The following is a 16,674-nucleotide window of genomic DNA, read 5'->3' on the forward strand; positions in this document are numbered from 1 at the left end:
CAATTGAATATACTCTAGGGTCTGAAAGAAGAAAGAGCACACTCCAGAACAGCGAAGATGCAGGGAATGCAGCCAGGAAGTAACAGGCAGCGTCGGCCCCAGGGCCACACATGGAACACGATGCAGCGAGGCCGTGAGGCGCCACACGAGTCAGGGATTACGGAGAGTCCCTCACGCCCCTTTTGCACCCTGGACATGCTTCTCTCACCGCACATGCCACTCTGTGCAGTACTGTTTCATTTACAGGTCAGTCTCTCAAGACCGTAAGCTCCACGTAGGCAGTTATCTTTTTTGTCTTTCTGCTCAGAAAGTACTTGGCATTCAAGATGCATTCAACCAATGTTCAGTATAGTTTAGAACTGCACTGCAAGGAAACCGATGTAAAGGAGCAAGAGACAGTACCCGGGGTATCCAGTCATACGCACCCACGAGACTACAAGGCTAAGTCCTAGGGCGGAGATCACCAGTTACCACCTCCCCCAAACAACCCACAGAAAGTCTGAAACAAAAGGTGCTGGATGAAGTATAAAGTTATCTGGAACTTTCATTGGTAATTTAAATATACCTACAACTAAAAGGTTCAATTTTACATTAAATACAAACTAGCACGAACAGTGACCTTTCGTCTAATGAGGACACCGTCTGATTAGTACCTGAGGGAGCTGTTGTTGGGGTTTTTTAAGTCTTGATGAAGTTTTATCACCCATTCCTGATACTCCTGCTTCTGAATGGCTGTTGATTGTTTTAATTCATTTGCCCATTTATTTTCTAAGTCCTAAAAAGAGACAGTATACCAACTAGTTAATTTCTTTCTTTTTTTTCCTTTTCTTTTTCTTTTTTTTTTTTTTACAAAAATGAGTAAGTAGAAGCTGCAATGTAACAGTCACTGTACTTCACTTACTTGCTGGGACTCGAAATGCTGAGCAGCCAGGGAATTTACATCTTGATCTGTCAGGGACTTTCCCAATTCCTGCATCACCTTTTCCATTTCGACACCTTGTCTGAAACATAAATAAGCAAATGAGGTAAACTCATCAAATTGCTAAGGGACACAACCACTCCAGACTCGCGGAGCAACACCTACAGAGTGAGAAGACTATTTTCTTTTTTTAGGAATATGCCCAGGTACGGCAATTATAGTATCTGGAAAGCACTTTGAAGCCCTGGAAATGGAGATGTGGAAACAATGATGGTAAAGCCATATAATATCAACAGTGTCATTTGTGCAGCCAAGTCTGAATCTAAATTTAGTGCGTCTTTCAATTTCCATGGCCAATACTGAAAAGGCCAGACCCTTTTTTACCTGTAGACTCCCACGAAGAAGATTCTCTGCAATTCCAGCTTAAATATATTTTCCATTTATTTGCATGAGTTAAAGTGACTTCAACTTCTGAATGGTAGCTTCTACTATAACCAGAAGCTGCCAGTGAGGTTGTAAGAGTCAAACTGGTACTAAGGCGCAAAGCTCCCTTTCTACACTTATCCAAATAAATAATGTGCAGAAATTAAAAGTGGTTTTCCCCACAGGAAGAACTAATCAATGGTGTCAGAAGCTCAGACGTTGGTTATTTACAGGGGAAAGGGGTCGGGACTGCCAGCTGGGCACGAGGGAGCTTCCGCAGTGCTGGGAATCACCTATTTCTTGGTCTGGGTGACGAGTCCACGAATGCGCTTACTTTGTGAAAGCGTATTGAGCTGTATACCTGCAGTTTATGCCTTTTCTGTATGTTATTATTTTAATAAATAAGTTCACTTAAAATTATCTTCTAACACAAATGTATTAAAAAAGCTTATTCTAAAACATATTTTAAACTTGGAGAATGAAATACAGACATGAACTAAAAGGATTTTATTTTTATTCTAGTTAAAGTAAATTGCTCTTAAAAGAGAATTTATACTTATTTATAACAACTGATTAAGATACTTATATGTATATGATAAATGAAACTCATCCATGTTACACATTCATACATTTCTATATGTACCTTCTAGTACTAAATATTCAATGCCATTTAATCACCGCTGAAATCTAATGCAGGTGACCCTACTGTTTAATAACTACTAGAGGTCAAATGAAGATCATGTTTGCAAGTAAGAATTTCATTTAAAACAGAAATAACTGCTTAGTATTTAAATACAAACTTTGATATAAATATATTAATATTTTACATTACACATGTTCCCTCTAGTGGATAAAAAGTATCATTACCATTTTTAAGTTTAAAGAAATATGTTGAATCTGGTTTGCTAAAAGAAGCAAACTTCCAGTGAGGGAAAAAAGACTAAGAAATAACAAATCTGCAAATAAAATCTCATGAACATTTATTTCACTCGAACTGTGTCAGATATGCAAGCAGCTAATGATACAGTTAATGATACAATATATACTTTAAAGGATTAAAATCAAAGGAAATTCTACTGTTTCAGATGTAATACTAACTATCCATCGGCTAGGTGTGCCTGGCAGGACCATTCTGACAATCTGCACGCTACCTCAGAGACACTTAAGAAAAAAGCTCATTATAACTCTCCTGATGATGGACTGACTGAGAGAAAGTGTCTCTGACAGATGCAAAATGGAATTCAAATGAAAGGAGCAATAAAAAACCGTGTCACTTCTGCTCATGAATTAGATAGATGAATTAAGCACCGAAATCTTGGGTGAATGTCTACCAATGAATTCCAGTTTAACATAACTTACACTGTTCACCTTTGCAATGAATACTACCTACCTTAACAATAAAATAGCTTATTTTTGTTTTTTAAGCCAACAATTTGGACATGTGAAAAATAAACTATAAGTTCTGAAAATAAATGTTTTCAAATACTGTTTGTATGTTTGGGGAGGGGGAAAGCAAAGCTCCATCAAGAGTCTGGCTAGAGGACATTTCAAAAAATGTCACAGTCACAAAATCAGTCACAAAAAATAAAGGTACTTTGGTCCTAACAACTTCCACAAGGAAATGTTAGATCAGCACCACTAGAAACAGCCCCCGTAGCGCCGCGCACGCCTGAGGCCTCACACAGGGGCTTGGGAGGTGGCGCGTGCTACGAGGCTCTGCTAGGTTGGAATGAAACATCTACAAGGAGAAGTGGGTCCTGAATCATCACCACAATTTATAGAAGTACTAGGAAGCAATCTGGAAAGTCATGCTTTAAAATAAATAACGCTAAATTTTTTTTACTTACTCTGAGGAAAAAAATGAATCATAAAAGTACTGTAAGTCATACAGAATGAATTCAAATCCAATCAAAATTTCTTGGAATAATACAAGTACTGTTTTTTTTCCGAATGTAAATGAGTTTACGAAACGAACCGAAAGAGACCAGGGACTCACTAATAACAGGGTTCAAAACAGGTTCTGAGTAGGGAGACAGCATGGTAGTGGTTAAGGGTTTTGGAACTAGCCTTCTTGGTTTCAAGTCCCAGCTTGTCCTGAGACAAGTTACTGACCTCATTTGAGCCTCAGTGTCCTCATCTGTCCCCATACAATGAGGACAATAGTAGTAGGACTGTGGTAAGGCTCAAATGAGGCGGGGCATCTGTCATGGACTGCATGTCTGTGTCCTCCCCAGGATTCCCATTTTGAAACCCTAACCCTCAAGTGATGGTATTGGAGGTGGGGCCTTGAGGAGGTAACTAGGTTCACATGAGCTCACGAGGTTGGAGCCCGCACGACGGAGTCAGCGCCTAGAGGAGGAGACGCTACAGCTCTCTGCTAGGAGGGACGCACCAGGAGCACGCACTGAGGAAAGGCCACATGAGCAACGCCAGAAAGGCACTGTCCCCAGTCAGGCAGCGGGTCCTCACCAGACACTGGGTCCTCTGGCACCTTGATCTTGGACTACCCAGCCTCCAGACTGTGAGAAATAAATTTCTGTTCTTCGAGCTATCCTGTCTGTGGTTTTTTTCTAGAGCAGCCTGAACTAAGACAGCACCCAAACCACCTTGCACAGCACCTGGAACAAAGCCAACCTTCAACAGAGGTAAGCCAGTCCTCTTATCAGAACTAAGAATAAAGCCACCGTAATTTGTTTAGGTAAAGCACTTGAGAACTCTATGAACCTATGAGGACCTCACCTTCCCAGTTGCAATTACAGATTTCAACACACTAGAAAACTAGTCTCTAACAATAAAGATTTTTTCTGTTTTTATCCTTCAATTTTATTAAAAAATGAGAACAAGTCATGCTGCAGCCTGTTATCTGACACTGTAACATTTAATTAGGATAATGCAAGGAATCTGAAATACCTCTCTCGTAGTTTTTTCAGCTCCACATCTCTTTCACCAATCAGTTCTGAGATGCTAACAAAGTAATTGTGTTCCAAGTTTAGGAGAGTCTCAGAGGCGGGGGAATGGATGAGGTCATGGTACACATCTGCAAAGTCCTCATCCCAGCTGGGCTCCTCCGGCCGTGCGTGCTCTAACGTGGTCTACGAGATGAGACAGGTTCTGAAGTCCTCATGTAGCACTTTGATTTAACAGTACTCCAAAAATACGTATATTATGATTCCATTTTTGTACATCAAAGGACAGAAAGACCCTCTATGTATGTGTGTATATAGTTTACATAGGATTACCTGAGTATGCAAAAAATAATACGGGAAGATATAAACTAAGTTGTTAACGTGGGTTACCTGGAGGCAGGGAAAAGGGGAAGGTGTTAATGTGGAGGAAGGAACAGGAAGTGACCATGATAAAAAAAAAGTGTGTTAAGATCCCATTTCTGTAAAACACACACACACTCTAAGGGATGACCAACAAAACGCTACTGGGGACGTTTCAGCAGAGTGGGATTTCTGATGACTTATATTCTCATGTACTGCAAAATGCAATAACTTCCATCTATTAATTATATAATCAGGGAAAAGCTTTTAACTATTAGAAACATACTGCTAAAAAGGCTTTGCAGGCTATGTATTTAGAAAATAAGGTTACATCTATGTTGTAACACTGACCTTGAAAGCCCGATTCATGCATAGGATTTTAAATCAAGACATATGTGTGCAATTTTCATATTTTGAGCTTTTCAAGTATTGTTTTCCTTATAAAATAAAAGCATGTTTTTAAGTATATGAAAACAGTAGCTATCAAAATGAAGGAACTGAGTAAATGCCGATAAACAGGAAAAACAGGAACAGGGGCAAAACAGAGACACCCTGGGCACACACAAAAATACAGTGGGAGGACAGATGCCTGCAAACACATCAGACTTGCACAGTGCCTTACGGGGAGGAAACTGACATGCTGAGAAGTCCCTTGTCAAAGGTCATACAATTTCATGACAAAAGTGGAAATAACATGAAAATTTCAATATTTTTTTCTATTATGGATCTCTGTAGACAGATATCTGAGAAAAAGAACAATCTAAATTCTTCCCTTTTCTTACCAATGCAAGTATCAGAAACTGCCATCTGCGACATGACTAAATGCTGGATGTGGGATGTCAGCTGCTCAGGGGAGAAAGTGGGGCTCGGTGGGAGCTGACACCCAAACCCTCAGCTCCCTCGACTGGCATTCTCTCTCTTGCCCCCAACAAACACCTCCCCTAGCTCCTTTTGCTGTGTCCGCGGGCAAGCAGTAGACAGCACCTTAAACTTACAGAGTGCTGCGTGTCAACTACATCTCAGTACAACTGAGGGAAAAGAACACCCTCATCAAAGTCCAGAATACCCTTTAAATCTACAACCTGATCTATTTCCTCACCTCAGCGTAGGCTTTGGCCCATGACCCTGCCAGCTGATGCAAGTCCACTTCACTGGACGTCACAGCCTCCAGGCAGGCTTCAGCATTTCTGTCGTGATCTCTGAGCGATTCTTCTTCTATAAACTGGCTCAGAGCTTCTTTTAAGTCTGTGAGACAGACAACAAATACCATCGTCATGGTACATGGTCAGAAACATTTCACCTGGCTAAGCATTCCAATGTGAAACTTATCAAGCCTATACCCTTAACAGAATATCTAACTAAAATAAAACCAGCTTAGAGCATCATTTAACTAATCTCACAATTATTTTTCTGTACAATTACAGGTAACTGAATGGTCAAAACTCTTAACTCCTATGTATAACCTTGATATTAATTTTAAAAATGTTAATTTCTTTTTAAAAATTTTTATTCATTTATTTTTAAAAACCTACAATGTTCTTTTTTTCAATTGAAGTATAGTTGATTTACAATACTGGGTTAATTTCACATATAAAGCAAAGTGATTCTGTTACTTTTTTTTTTTTTCAGATTATTTTCCACTATAGTTTATAATGAGACATTGAATGTAATTCCCTGTGCTATACAGTAAATCCTTGTTGCTTACCTAAAAAATGATAATTTCTTAAGACCGACTCTTCGTTTGAAACTGAGTTGGGAAAAGGACAGATTTAGAGGGTCTGAAAGTTTCTGTGCTTCAATGAGTTTTCTACATAACTTTAAAGGGTATATACTGTTACATTATTTGAATTTCAAAGAGAAATTGAGTGATTAGCATATTAAAACTGATTTATTTCAGATGATCTATAATTCCAAATTTAGAGACACTATTTAAAGACTGATTAAAGAGCCCCGGGATAGAAACCAGGACACCTGCCTGTGTTCTGATCTTGGCTCTGTCACTACGTTTTTAACATCAGACCAGAGGTTCTCAGTCTTTAGGAAGCATTAGGCTTCTCTGCGGGCTACTGACATAGACTGTTGTACACCACCCCAGAGGTTCTGATTCAGCAGAAATTGGATGGAACCCAAGAATTCACATTTCTAACAAGTTCCCAAGTGATACTGTACTTGCTGATCAGGGTACAATTTTGGAGAACCACTGCTGTAGGCAAATGATTCAACCATTTTATGTACCAGTTTCCTTCTTTGTAGAGTGAGATTGTGCTAGAAAGTTTTCAGGTTTCCTTGTAAGTTAACCTTCTATGATCCAACATATTCTCAATGAAAAATACTTTCCTCATCTGTAGACAGAACACAGACCTTTTAAAATGGTTTAATACAGATGACTTTATGGTATAATTTAGGTAAGCAAAGATTATTGAAAGATTAGTATTCCTTCTTTCATGACATCTCAGGAATTGAGGGCCAGATCATTAAAAGGGCAATACACTTAGCATAAAATTATATAATATCATAATTAGTGATAACTGAAATGAATTATGAATTCACTCAACTAAAGTTAGAGAGTAAGAAGTCTAATCTAGACTCTGTAACCAATTTTTCATCAAACTTAATTTTAATTTTTATAATAAAATGCCTAACAAACAACTACAAGGGATATAGAAAAAAAATACAAAATAAAACAAAGGCCTGGAGAGCCTTTTAATTCTTGAAAAGTTTCACATTTTGTGGTAGTTTCCAATGCTTCTCAGCGTTATGCTTTATAATACAAAACTTCTAATGACAGAGACTATAGAAAAATAATAAAGTGGTATTTTAAAAAGTCAGTCCTCACCTTTTTCTATGAAACACGGTAAATTGTGCAGCAGCATCAGACGTCCATGTAAATGACTGGCATTCTCCTGGACAGGGAATTTGAGAGGCACCCTCAGTTCTAAGCACTGACTTCCCACTTTGAATTCATATACAAATTCCCTCTCTCTGTTGCAGAATCTTTCTCTGTTTTTCTTCATCTTCTTTGGCAGGATTTCTATAGAACTAACAAAAACACCCAGCAGGTAATAAGTCCATTTTAAAAACCATGATGTTTCATTATTGCTGTACCACTTAAAAGAGAATGTTTCACCACTCAGAGATTTTTATCTGTGAGACTCTGAGCCAATTATTCTAGTCTTTCCCATGTGTATCCTTGCATTTTCATCTTTTCTTTTTTCTGAAAGAAAAAAGAGAGCCGGACTGTTCTTTTTTTTTTTTTTAAATAAAAAGTTTCTTTTAAACTTCATTTAAGAAAACAATTATGCCCATAAAGCACTTAGCATTCCTAGGCAGAGTTCTTAAGAACAGATAAGGAACATGGAGAGAAAGCAGAGAGGATTCTTAGGAAGAGATGTGTGGCGGGCAGATACAGTTTATGAAATACTTGGTGAATACAAAGTCAAAGAAACAGGTCGGGGAACAGTGAATTATTGAAGATCTTAGAGGTTGTGGGTGTGAGATCCGACTGGAGGTGGAGGGAAAGGAAATGGTGTTGGAAAGATTTCCAGGTGGGAAAAAGATACATGGAAAATGTAAAGTACAGGACTGCCCACAAGGTAAACTGGACAACTATCTGGAAAGAAGAAAATCTAGTCAAAAAGAATAAAAGTCAACATCAGTTAAAGATGTACTTATTAGTCTCCTAACTGGACTCCCTGTTGATAGGCATTGTCCCATCAACTCAGTTCTCACATTAGTCTCTACACTTAAGTCACAGTCACCTTTTTAAAGTGTGTATCTGATCGTGTTGCTTATCTGCTTAAAACCTTTCTAAGACATTCTACTGCTCTCAGGATACAATATAAACTCCTTAATGTAGTTTTCCATGTCCCTGCTTATACCTCCAAACTTTTCTTTCAGCACCTGCACCCTCTTCTCCCCAACACACAAATTCACAAATTTTATTTTCCAGCCACACCGAACTTCCTTCAATACCAAATCTCCCTTTCCACTCCCAACTTTTCGAAAGGCTTTTCCTTTGCCTAGAGCACTCCCACTGCTCTTCTTTCCTCGGCCAACAACTACTCATCCGTCATGTTTCAATTTAGACAGGCCCCAGGAAGCCTTTTAATTTGTAGGGCTGTCATATGGATTAATCAAATAATAAATACGAAGCATCTGACAAACATAAAGATGACCCATTAACGGAAGCTGGTAAAAAAAAAATAATAAATAATAAGAAGCTCTACAAGAACATACAAGTAAAAATAAATAATCCTAGGCCGTTGAGTACACATGACGCAGGCAAAGGCAGTAAAGAAACATTTTGCATGGAACTGAAAACTACGGAAGCACGGGCGTATGGTCTATTCTTGTTTAGTCAATATTTTCGGTAAACAAAAACCATTAGCTCTGGTTTCAACTGGTTCAACATTTAGATTTATTGTGTCTCAACAAATGGATACTTTAGTTCCCTCTCCCCACTTGTTATTATTAGCAAGGCTGAAATCAAGGGAAGGCTCCCCTAAAATAGTGGGATGGGGGAGAACAGCTGGACCAAAAGCGTGGAGGCTCTGAGGCTTAAATGCGTCAGGGGAAGGGAGAGCTGGGCCGAGAAGCCCCGGCCGAGCGAGAGGAACAGTCCCCCGAACCCCCAGTTAGAGGGTTTCAGGGTGAAGGGGCCTCCCCGTCCCGGTTGCGGGCTCACCTCCGCGGCTCCTGGAGTTCCCAGTCGACTGCACTCGGCGCGCTGTCAACCGTCAGCTGACCATCGCCCTGCTTTCACAGCCGGAAGATCCGCTTCAGCAGATTCGCCCGGTTCTTTTCCTCTTTCCTAGCACCTTGTAGAAAGTTTCTCGGTGTAAATGTACCCTATTTCAATACTACCTGAGTCGAATCATTTAAAAAGTGTAAGAAGGTGTATTTCTACTGTTATTGTGCATTTCGGAGACGGCGCAGAGATCACTGTCGTGACGAAAGTGCAGCGGCGAAGCACGAACCCGGCTCTGGCAGACCGGAAACGGAAGGGGCGGTGCCTCGGGGAGGGCGTGAACGCGCCTCTCCTCTCAGAGCGCATGCGCGTCCGCCGGGATGGCGGGTGAGGATTGGAGGGCTGGCGGCGCGGGCGGAGAGCTGCGGGCCTGGCTTTGGGCGGGAATTCAAACCGCCGCTGTCGCGGACTAGAGCCTGGGAGCTGCAGGTTTCCAGCCTCAGAGGGGACCATGGTGCGGCCTGCGAGGTGAGCGGTTCCTGTCATCCGGTGGGGGTGGTGAGGGAGGAGCAGGAGGACGCTGTAGGCTCGTCACCTGCGCGGGACTGAGGGGAAGGCCGGCGTCGAGGCGAGCGCCGGTGGGGCCGGGCCGTTGGTCCAGGGAAACGCTCCGGCCTCCAGTGAGAGCCTCCCACGGCTCAGAGGGGGCCCGGCACCCTAGCTGTCTCCTTCTCTGGGCGCCCTTGGCGGTTACTGCCGTTTCTTCCACCCGCCGTCCTTCAAATAAACCCTGGTCACAGCGCTTTGCAGCGCACCGGGCTCCCTCCTGCATGTTATTTCATTGTTCATCACCATAGTTTCTTTACGTGGAAAGTTCAGGTCTTCCCTTTATATCTATTTAAACTGCTAGGCACGAGAGCCAGTGGGCCTGAGTCACACCGCCGGTAAGTGACAGGGTAACACGCAAACCCAAGTCAGCTGGCGCCGCATCCCCTGCGTTTTCCCGTTAAGTGTACTCTTAGAGACTATTCCTCCACTAACCGCCGTCGAGAACTGTGGAGGCCTAGGGTCCGCCGTTGGTGTAGTAGAGTTCTGAGTGTTTCTTCTGTGCCGGGCCAGATGCCGGAGGTTCCATTCTAGCCAAGGGGTCAGGTTGGGGGTCTGAAAGTAAACATGGCAAGTGAGAGAGAGTGAGGAGGCGAAAAGCCCTGCTTTAAATAGGGTGGTTCGGACAGGACTCTCCCAAGAGGTAATGCAGGAGCTGAGACAGGGATGAGTGGCAAACTGGGTCACTCACATTTGGGTATTTGGCAGAAGATAAAAATGAAAACAGGAGTAGAGTTCATTTAGGACCTAGGGGAGAATGACTTTATTTTATTCACTTTAAATATCACTTTCTTCTAGCGCCCTCTAAAGTAGAGTGAAGATTCGTTTCAGATGGCGAGTGCTAAGTCACTAACTATGTTTTTAGTGTCCACTACATAAAGAACATGATTTCATATTGTGGGAGAGAAAATAAAATGGCTTTCCGTGTCAAGAAGTTTATGATCTGAGAAGACAGAATGCACTTATAAAATAAGAGAACACATAAAACAGGAACTGAAAAATTCCCGACAGCAATTAAACATAAATTGTAAACATTATATTGATTTATTCTTACTTTGTGTGTTACCTGAAGCAGTTTTTTTCCTAATCAGGTATATCAAGAGTAATTATACGTTTTTCAGCTAATGTTAAATCCTTGCTGTAAAGTGCAAATCAGGTTTTTAATTTATATATTCTTAAGAGAATCTAAACAGATTTTTATTTACTCAAGACTAATAATGGCCTTAAGGAATAGAGGTGAGGAATGGACATTCGCATAAATGAAAATTTCTGTCTTGGTCACAGGCATAAGAAGCCAGTCGATTACTCACAGTTTGAGGGCTCTGACAGTGATGGTAAGTGGAGCGTCCTATTTCTGCTTTAAAGATTTGGAAATTTATTTCCTCACAATTTATAGACTATTTATATGTATATGCATGTGTATATTAATGGCTAAAATAGTGAACATATTACCCAATTGTAGATGAGTAGGTCTGGAAAAATAATTTTCTAAGTATTTGGGATAATTATACTGATCATTACACTGACAAGGATTATTGGCATAAATGATAAACAAACAAGACCAGGTGAAATGGCTTTTTAGGCCTCAACTCCCCTAGGTCCACATTTTTTGGAGTGCGATTATGTCCTCGCCCCTTCCCCCAAGAATAACATGCTGTCTTTTTAAGACCCAAGTGTGTTACAGAATATAATATGAAATCCCCATTAATTGTACAATAAAACAAGACCTTGAAGAAAGTTTAGGCTTAAGCTGTACCCTGTTGAGTTGTACATTTACTTGTCTCTGCTATTTAGAGAACTTTGGTCAAAAAGTTTGAGAAACATTGTGCTAGATTACCCTATGCTTAAAAGTAGGTTTTGTGTTTCTTTCTTAGACCACCAGAGTTCTCCATGAGTTAGATATCTAGTAAGGGTCCTCAGTGTGAAGGAATCTGTTTTTTCGCCTCGAGCACAGCCTTAAGTGCGCCTAAGACGTGGGGGAAAACAGCATAGGCTGTAATGTCTAGCTTCTTGTTACCGTAACCAGCCTGTCACTAAATACTTGTAAACTGCTGGTCGTGTTGTGGAGACTGGGGCGGAAGTGGAGGTAAGTCGCAGGTTACTGTGTTCCCACGTGGGGGAGCATAAAAGAGACAACACGTGCTAACAAACGCCAAAGTCTGTGATTAAGACTGTATGCACCTTGAAGGCAGACACATGTCAGGTGTGAGTGTGAAAGCTGTCACAGCAATTTGCTGTCGCATGTCAGCAGCAGAAGTACATCAGCTCTGAGGCTTGGGGGCAGAAAAGCCTGTGAGGACAGAAAGGACTGGAAAAGAACATCCCTTTGCCAAAAAGTGAAGTTCCCATGGGGGGCTCCTAGGAAGGCCCGTGTGGTAATGGAAGAGAAACACTGCCGTGCTGAAGTCCTGAGTGGGAACCGCCTTCTCTCCCTCCAAGTTCTGATGCTTCTGACTTTTCTTAGTGTGGTTAAAGTGCTAGAAATAGGGCATGGGCCTTTGAAAGAAGATGTTTGGCTAGGTTATGAAGTTTTCATAAAAATCATTTTCTTCCACTTTTTAATATGATAAAATTATAGAGGAAATTTTAGTAATTTTTCTACTGTTTTTAGAGGTTTTTAATTACTCCTTTGTTTTCTTTGACACTTATATACACTAGCCTAGGTTTTCAGGGAATTGGTTTTTGATAGATTAATATTTTAAAAAATAAAGGCCAGTTAAACAAAGTTGGACAGCCTGGGTGAGGATAAAGAAAGACAATATGCCAATGGTATTTTTTAAATTGTGGAGAGCAAACAATTTGCTTACTTTTAAAACTTGAACACACATCGTAATGAATCTCAACTACCAAGAAAGTAATTTTATTTTTTTCTTCCTAAGGAAAAGCAATTTCTTATTTTTTTTAATTTTAATTCACACACAAATAGATGATTTTGTTCCTGCAACTGCACCGTTAAAGAAGAAATCCAGAATGACACAAAAGGAGTTAAAATTAGAAAAACCAGAACCTAAACTGAAGAATCTCCAGAAAAAAGACATCCCACTGCAGGAGAAAACCCCCCAAAAAAGGTGAGAGGTAAGACATACGGTTACTATACGACAGTAGATGTGTTAACTTGCAGGAGAGGCAGATTCAAACTCTTGGTTTCAGGTAGAGCTTGAGCAGGACTCTTGGTCTTATTTTACTTAGTGCACGTAGGAGAGCAGGGGCGCACATTAGTCCCCTTCTGACCTGACCTTTGTAAAGTTCTCAAATACGTAGGGAAATGCCCATTTAACTATTAAGGCAGTCATAATTATCAAGTTTAGAAGGTATAACTTGCTTTTGCAAGACCTAGCACCTGTCTCTGAAATCCTTAGGTCTTACAAGACTACTTTGTCAAAAATTACATTTGTAAAGACAGTTTTATAAAACCCAGGACCACACGTCTATGTGATATGATGGATGTTCACTGAAATTTCGTGATGTATGTGAGTCGAACTGAAGGTTGTGAACCTTCGGCTTACACAGTGCTGCATGTCAGCTACGTCTCAGTAAAACTGGAAGAAAAAAATAAACTTTAAAACCAGGTATTTTTCTACAGATGAAAAATATTTTCTCTTTACCTCACTGAGATTTGTCCAGCAGCGAGCAGGCCCTGTAGACTGACCCTGGAGCTTCGTGAGTTAGTACCAGCAGAGAGGGGAAATGAGGGAAGGGGGTCCTGAGAAGCCCACACTTGTGGGACGGGGAGGAGGGGACAGAAGAGGGACACTGACAGATGGAGCAGAGGACTCGTGACGCTTGACTGCTGCAAGCGTGAGGAAAGTTAACTAACATAGAGAAACTCACCCCCGTCATTCTCTTTACTTTTTTCTTCCTTGTTTTTGTTTTTGAGCCTCTTGTACTACATTTAAAATAGAGTTTAAAAAGAAACAAAAAACAGCAGACGGGAGAAAATATTTGCAAATCATATAACCTCTAAGGGACTTGTATCCAGAATATATAGAGAACTCTTATGATTCAATCATAAAAAGACTAATGACCCAATTTAAAAAGGGGCAAAGGACTTGAATAGACATTTCTCTAAAGAAGGAATAGAAATGGCCCATACGCACATGAACAGGTGCTCCGCATCCTCAGCCTTCAGGGAGATACAAGTCCAGACTTCGGCGAGATGGTGATGTCACACCCACTAGGTGGCTGTAATCAAACAGGCAGACAAAGTGAGCGCTGAGGAGAAAGTGGAGGACCTGAAACCTTCATGCCTTGCTGCTGGGTGTGGAAAACTGTGCAGCCACATTGGAAAACAGAGTAGCCATTTGTCAAAACGTTAAACGGACCCAACCTAGGTATGTCCCCAAAAGGAATGTACCACACAGAAACCTGCATGTGAGTACTCACAGGAGCATTGTTTCTAATAGGCAAAAAGTGGAAGTAATCCTGATGTCTCCCAGCTGATGAACAGATAAGTAAAATGTGGTATATCCCTGTAGTGGAATATTACTCAGCAATAAAAAGGAATGAAGTACTGATATATATATTACAACATGGCCAAACCTTGAATACATCTTGGTGAGCCAAAGAAGCCAGACAAAAAAGGCCATGTATTGTGTGTTTCCATTACTATTTATATCCAGAACAGACAAGGCCACAGAAGCAGAATGATTAGTGGTTGCCAGGTGTCAGGAAGGGGAAAACAGGGAGTGACTGCTAACGGGTCTGAGGTTTCATTCCGGGGTGATGAAAATGTTCTGAAATTAGACAGTGGTGATGGTTTCAGAGCTCTGTCGGTATACTAAAACCTGCTGAATTGTATGCTTTCAATTGTATGCTTCGTATGCTTTATGCAGTGTGACTTATATCTCAGTAAAACTGTTATTTTAAAAAAATAAATCCTTCAAGGTGCCTCTTGGTATTCCCTCCTTGATGTAACCTGTTATCTGTCTTTGCTTTCTCTTCCTCTGACACACCCTAGCACTTTTGACCACCTTGAGTAGGAGACATGATAGTCTGTTTATATGGGATAATTTTAAGTATGAATTATTTTCCCACCTCCTCATTAGTTACTGACTTTTTGAGGGCACTTTTCATATCCTGTCTGCTGCAGTGCCTCATGCACAGTAAGCACTTGCTAAAATATTTGCTAGAGTCCAGTTGGGAGAAAGAGATACTAAAAAAAGAATAATTTCAATTTAATTTAAGAGCTGTAACAGCTGTCTGAGGGGGTGTGGGTGAGGCCCAGGAAGCTCTCCAAGTGGAAGTGACACTGGAGCCCAGTCTGTTCTCAGTCTAATGGGCGCCTCCCCCTGGCCAGAGCTGGTGGCGAGGAGGGGCCGCACAGTGAGGGCCCAGGAGGCGCAGGGCGCGAGCTGCTCCCGGTTCAGATCTGTTCCGCTGGGTAGAGCGCGGCCCTGTTAGATTTCAGGAGGCTTAATGTTGAAAGTCAGTTAGGATCAAGCTCACTGACCATTTTTCTGAGATTAGCAGCCCTTTGATGGCACTCGAGGGAACTCTCACAGTTGGCTGTTTAGTTGAGATTGGTAGTTGACAAGCTCATCATTATTTGTGTGTCTGTTTCAGGATGGCTTTAGATGACAAGCTGTACCAGAGGGACTTAGAGGTTGCCCTCGCTTTGTCCGTGAAGGAACTTCCGACGGGCACCACTGATGTGGAGGAGTCTCGAGATAAAAGTAACTTTGTTTAACACTCTGGATGACAAGAGGGGCACTTTGCAGAGGGCACAGTTGGGTCCAGTTGTTGATTCAGCTGGGTAAATATCATCTGCACGTAAATACCCCTCTGCCTGGCACTCAGAGCGAACTGGAGGACGTGGACTATGACCTTGGGTGTCCAAATTTTATCTGTGTATGCAGTAAAAATTTAATTTCTTGATCAAATAAATTGACCTGTACATCCTAACAATTCACCTCCTTTCTCTCCAAATTCAACTTAGCTAAACATGATATAATGATGGTAAGTTTTGTTGTTTACAAAGGTTAAAGGTAATAATTTGGTTAGCAAGCTCAGATTCATGACTTCAACTTTCTCTGTGGATTTTTCCCCTTTGATTTTTCTGGCAACTAAGCAGCAGTTGGTAATATTGACATTCTGGAGGGGCAGAAAGCATAGTTACTGGAAAAGACATTCAAACTACTAGAATGCTTTTCCGATTAAATTGCTTTGGCCTGACTTCTTTTATGTTGGAGGACGTTTTTAGCCTGTTAGCTTGTTTAGGGGTACAGATGTTTAAGTTAGTGTTGCCTCCTGTTTGAAAATAAATGCTGTAGTGTTGACAAGGGGACTTTTTAGTAATTGGGAATCAAAGAAACTTAAAAAGAGAATTGTCATATATCTGAAATTGAGGATAAAAATCTCTCTCCTATAAGAGATTGTGGACTATATAGCAGGGTTTCCTTGGAAGTACCACTTCTCAGAGGGTAATGTACTCTGTAGCCCTGGAATTTAATAGTACCAATTATTATGACTTAAAGTCCTCTTAAAGTACTCTAGATCACTGTAAACTTATAATCATGGTTGAAGAGTCTTTATGTTAGTAAAAGCGCAGATCTGCCTACACAGAAATGATACTTAATATTTATTTACTGTTTTCTGTGTGCTGGGCACTTCAATAAGCAGTTTCCACATTCAGTCAACATTTAATCCCCCCCGGTCCTCTCATTTCATCCTCACACTGTTTTTATCTCCACATTATACGTGAGGAAATCAGGTTTTACAGAGGATAGGCGATTTTTCTATGGTCATGTGGCCAACTTAAGTGGTAGAGCTTGTAT

The 16,674-nt window shown here is 40.9% G+C and overlaps 2 protein-coding genes across 10 annotated transcripts in view; one reads left to right on the plus strand and one right to left on the minus strand.

Moving 5' to 3' along the window:
- The window catches only part of FERRY3 (FERRY endosomal RAB5 effector complex subunit 3), a 29,838-nt gene extending 20,404 nt beyond the window's left edge, over positions 1 to 9,434 (minus strand). For 3 of the 5 annotated variants that reach the window (XR_012503901.1, XM_010964715.3, XM_074357238.1), the window contains exons 1-6: positions 9,293 to 9,434; positions 7,445 to 7,647; positions 5,708 to 5,853; positions 4,253 to 4,434; positions 902 to 1,001; positions 654 to 775 (exon numbers count right to left, since the gene is read on the minus strand). Coding sequence is in view for 3 of the 5 variants with exons in the window: in XM_010964715.3 (XP_010963017.1) it covers positions 654 to 775; positions 902 to 1,001; positions 4,253 to 4,434; positions 5,708 to 5,853; positions 7,445 to 7,622 (728 nt within the window). In the remaining 2 variants the exon portion in view is untranslated. Of the gene's footprint in view, positions 1 to 653; positions 776 to 901; positions 1,002 to 4,252; positions 4,435 to 5,707; positions 5,854 to 7,444; positions 7,648 to 9,292 lie in introns of those variants that run through there. The other 2 variants (XM_010964723.3, XM_045524558.2) reach the window with 2 other exon arrangements.
- Positions 9,435 to 9,655: 221 nt separating this feature from the next.
- RAD51AP1 (RAD51 associated protein 1) overlaps positions 9,656 to 16,674 on the plus strand; it is a 35,292-nt gene continuing 28,273 nt past the window's right edge. For all 5 annotated transcript variants that reach the window (XM_074357641.1, XM_074357640.1, XM_074357638.1 and 2 more), the window contains exons 1-4: positions 9,656 to 9,823; positions 11,186 to 11,235; positions 12,828 to 12,969; positions 15,464 to 15,573. In XM_074357641.1, the coding sequence (XP_074213742.1) occupies positions 9,807 to 9,823; positions 11,186 to 11,235; positions 12,828 to 12,969; positions 15,464 to 15,573 (319 nt within the window). In that variant the 5' untranslated portion in view covers positions 9,656 to 9,806. The remainder of the gene's footprint in view (positions 9,824 to 11,185; positions 11,236 to 12,827; positions 12,970 to 15,463; positions 15,574 to 16,674) is intronic.

The sequence above is a fragment of the Camelus bactrianus genome, chromosome 34 (assembly GCF_048773025.1).
Source record: "Camelus bactrianus isolate YW-2024 breed Bactrian camel chromosome 34, ASM4877302v1, whole genome shotgun sequence".
NCBI classification, from domain to species: domain Eukaryota; kingdom Metazoa; phylum Chordata; class Mammalia; order Artiodactyla; family Camelidae; genus Camelus; species Camelus bactrianus.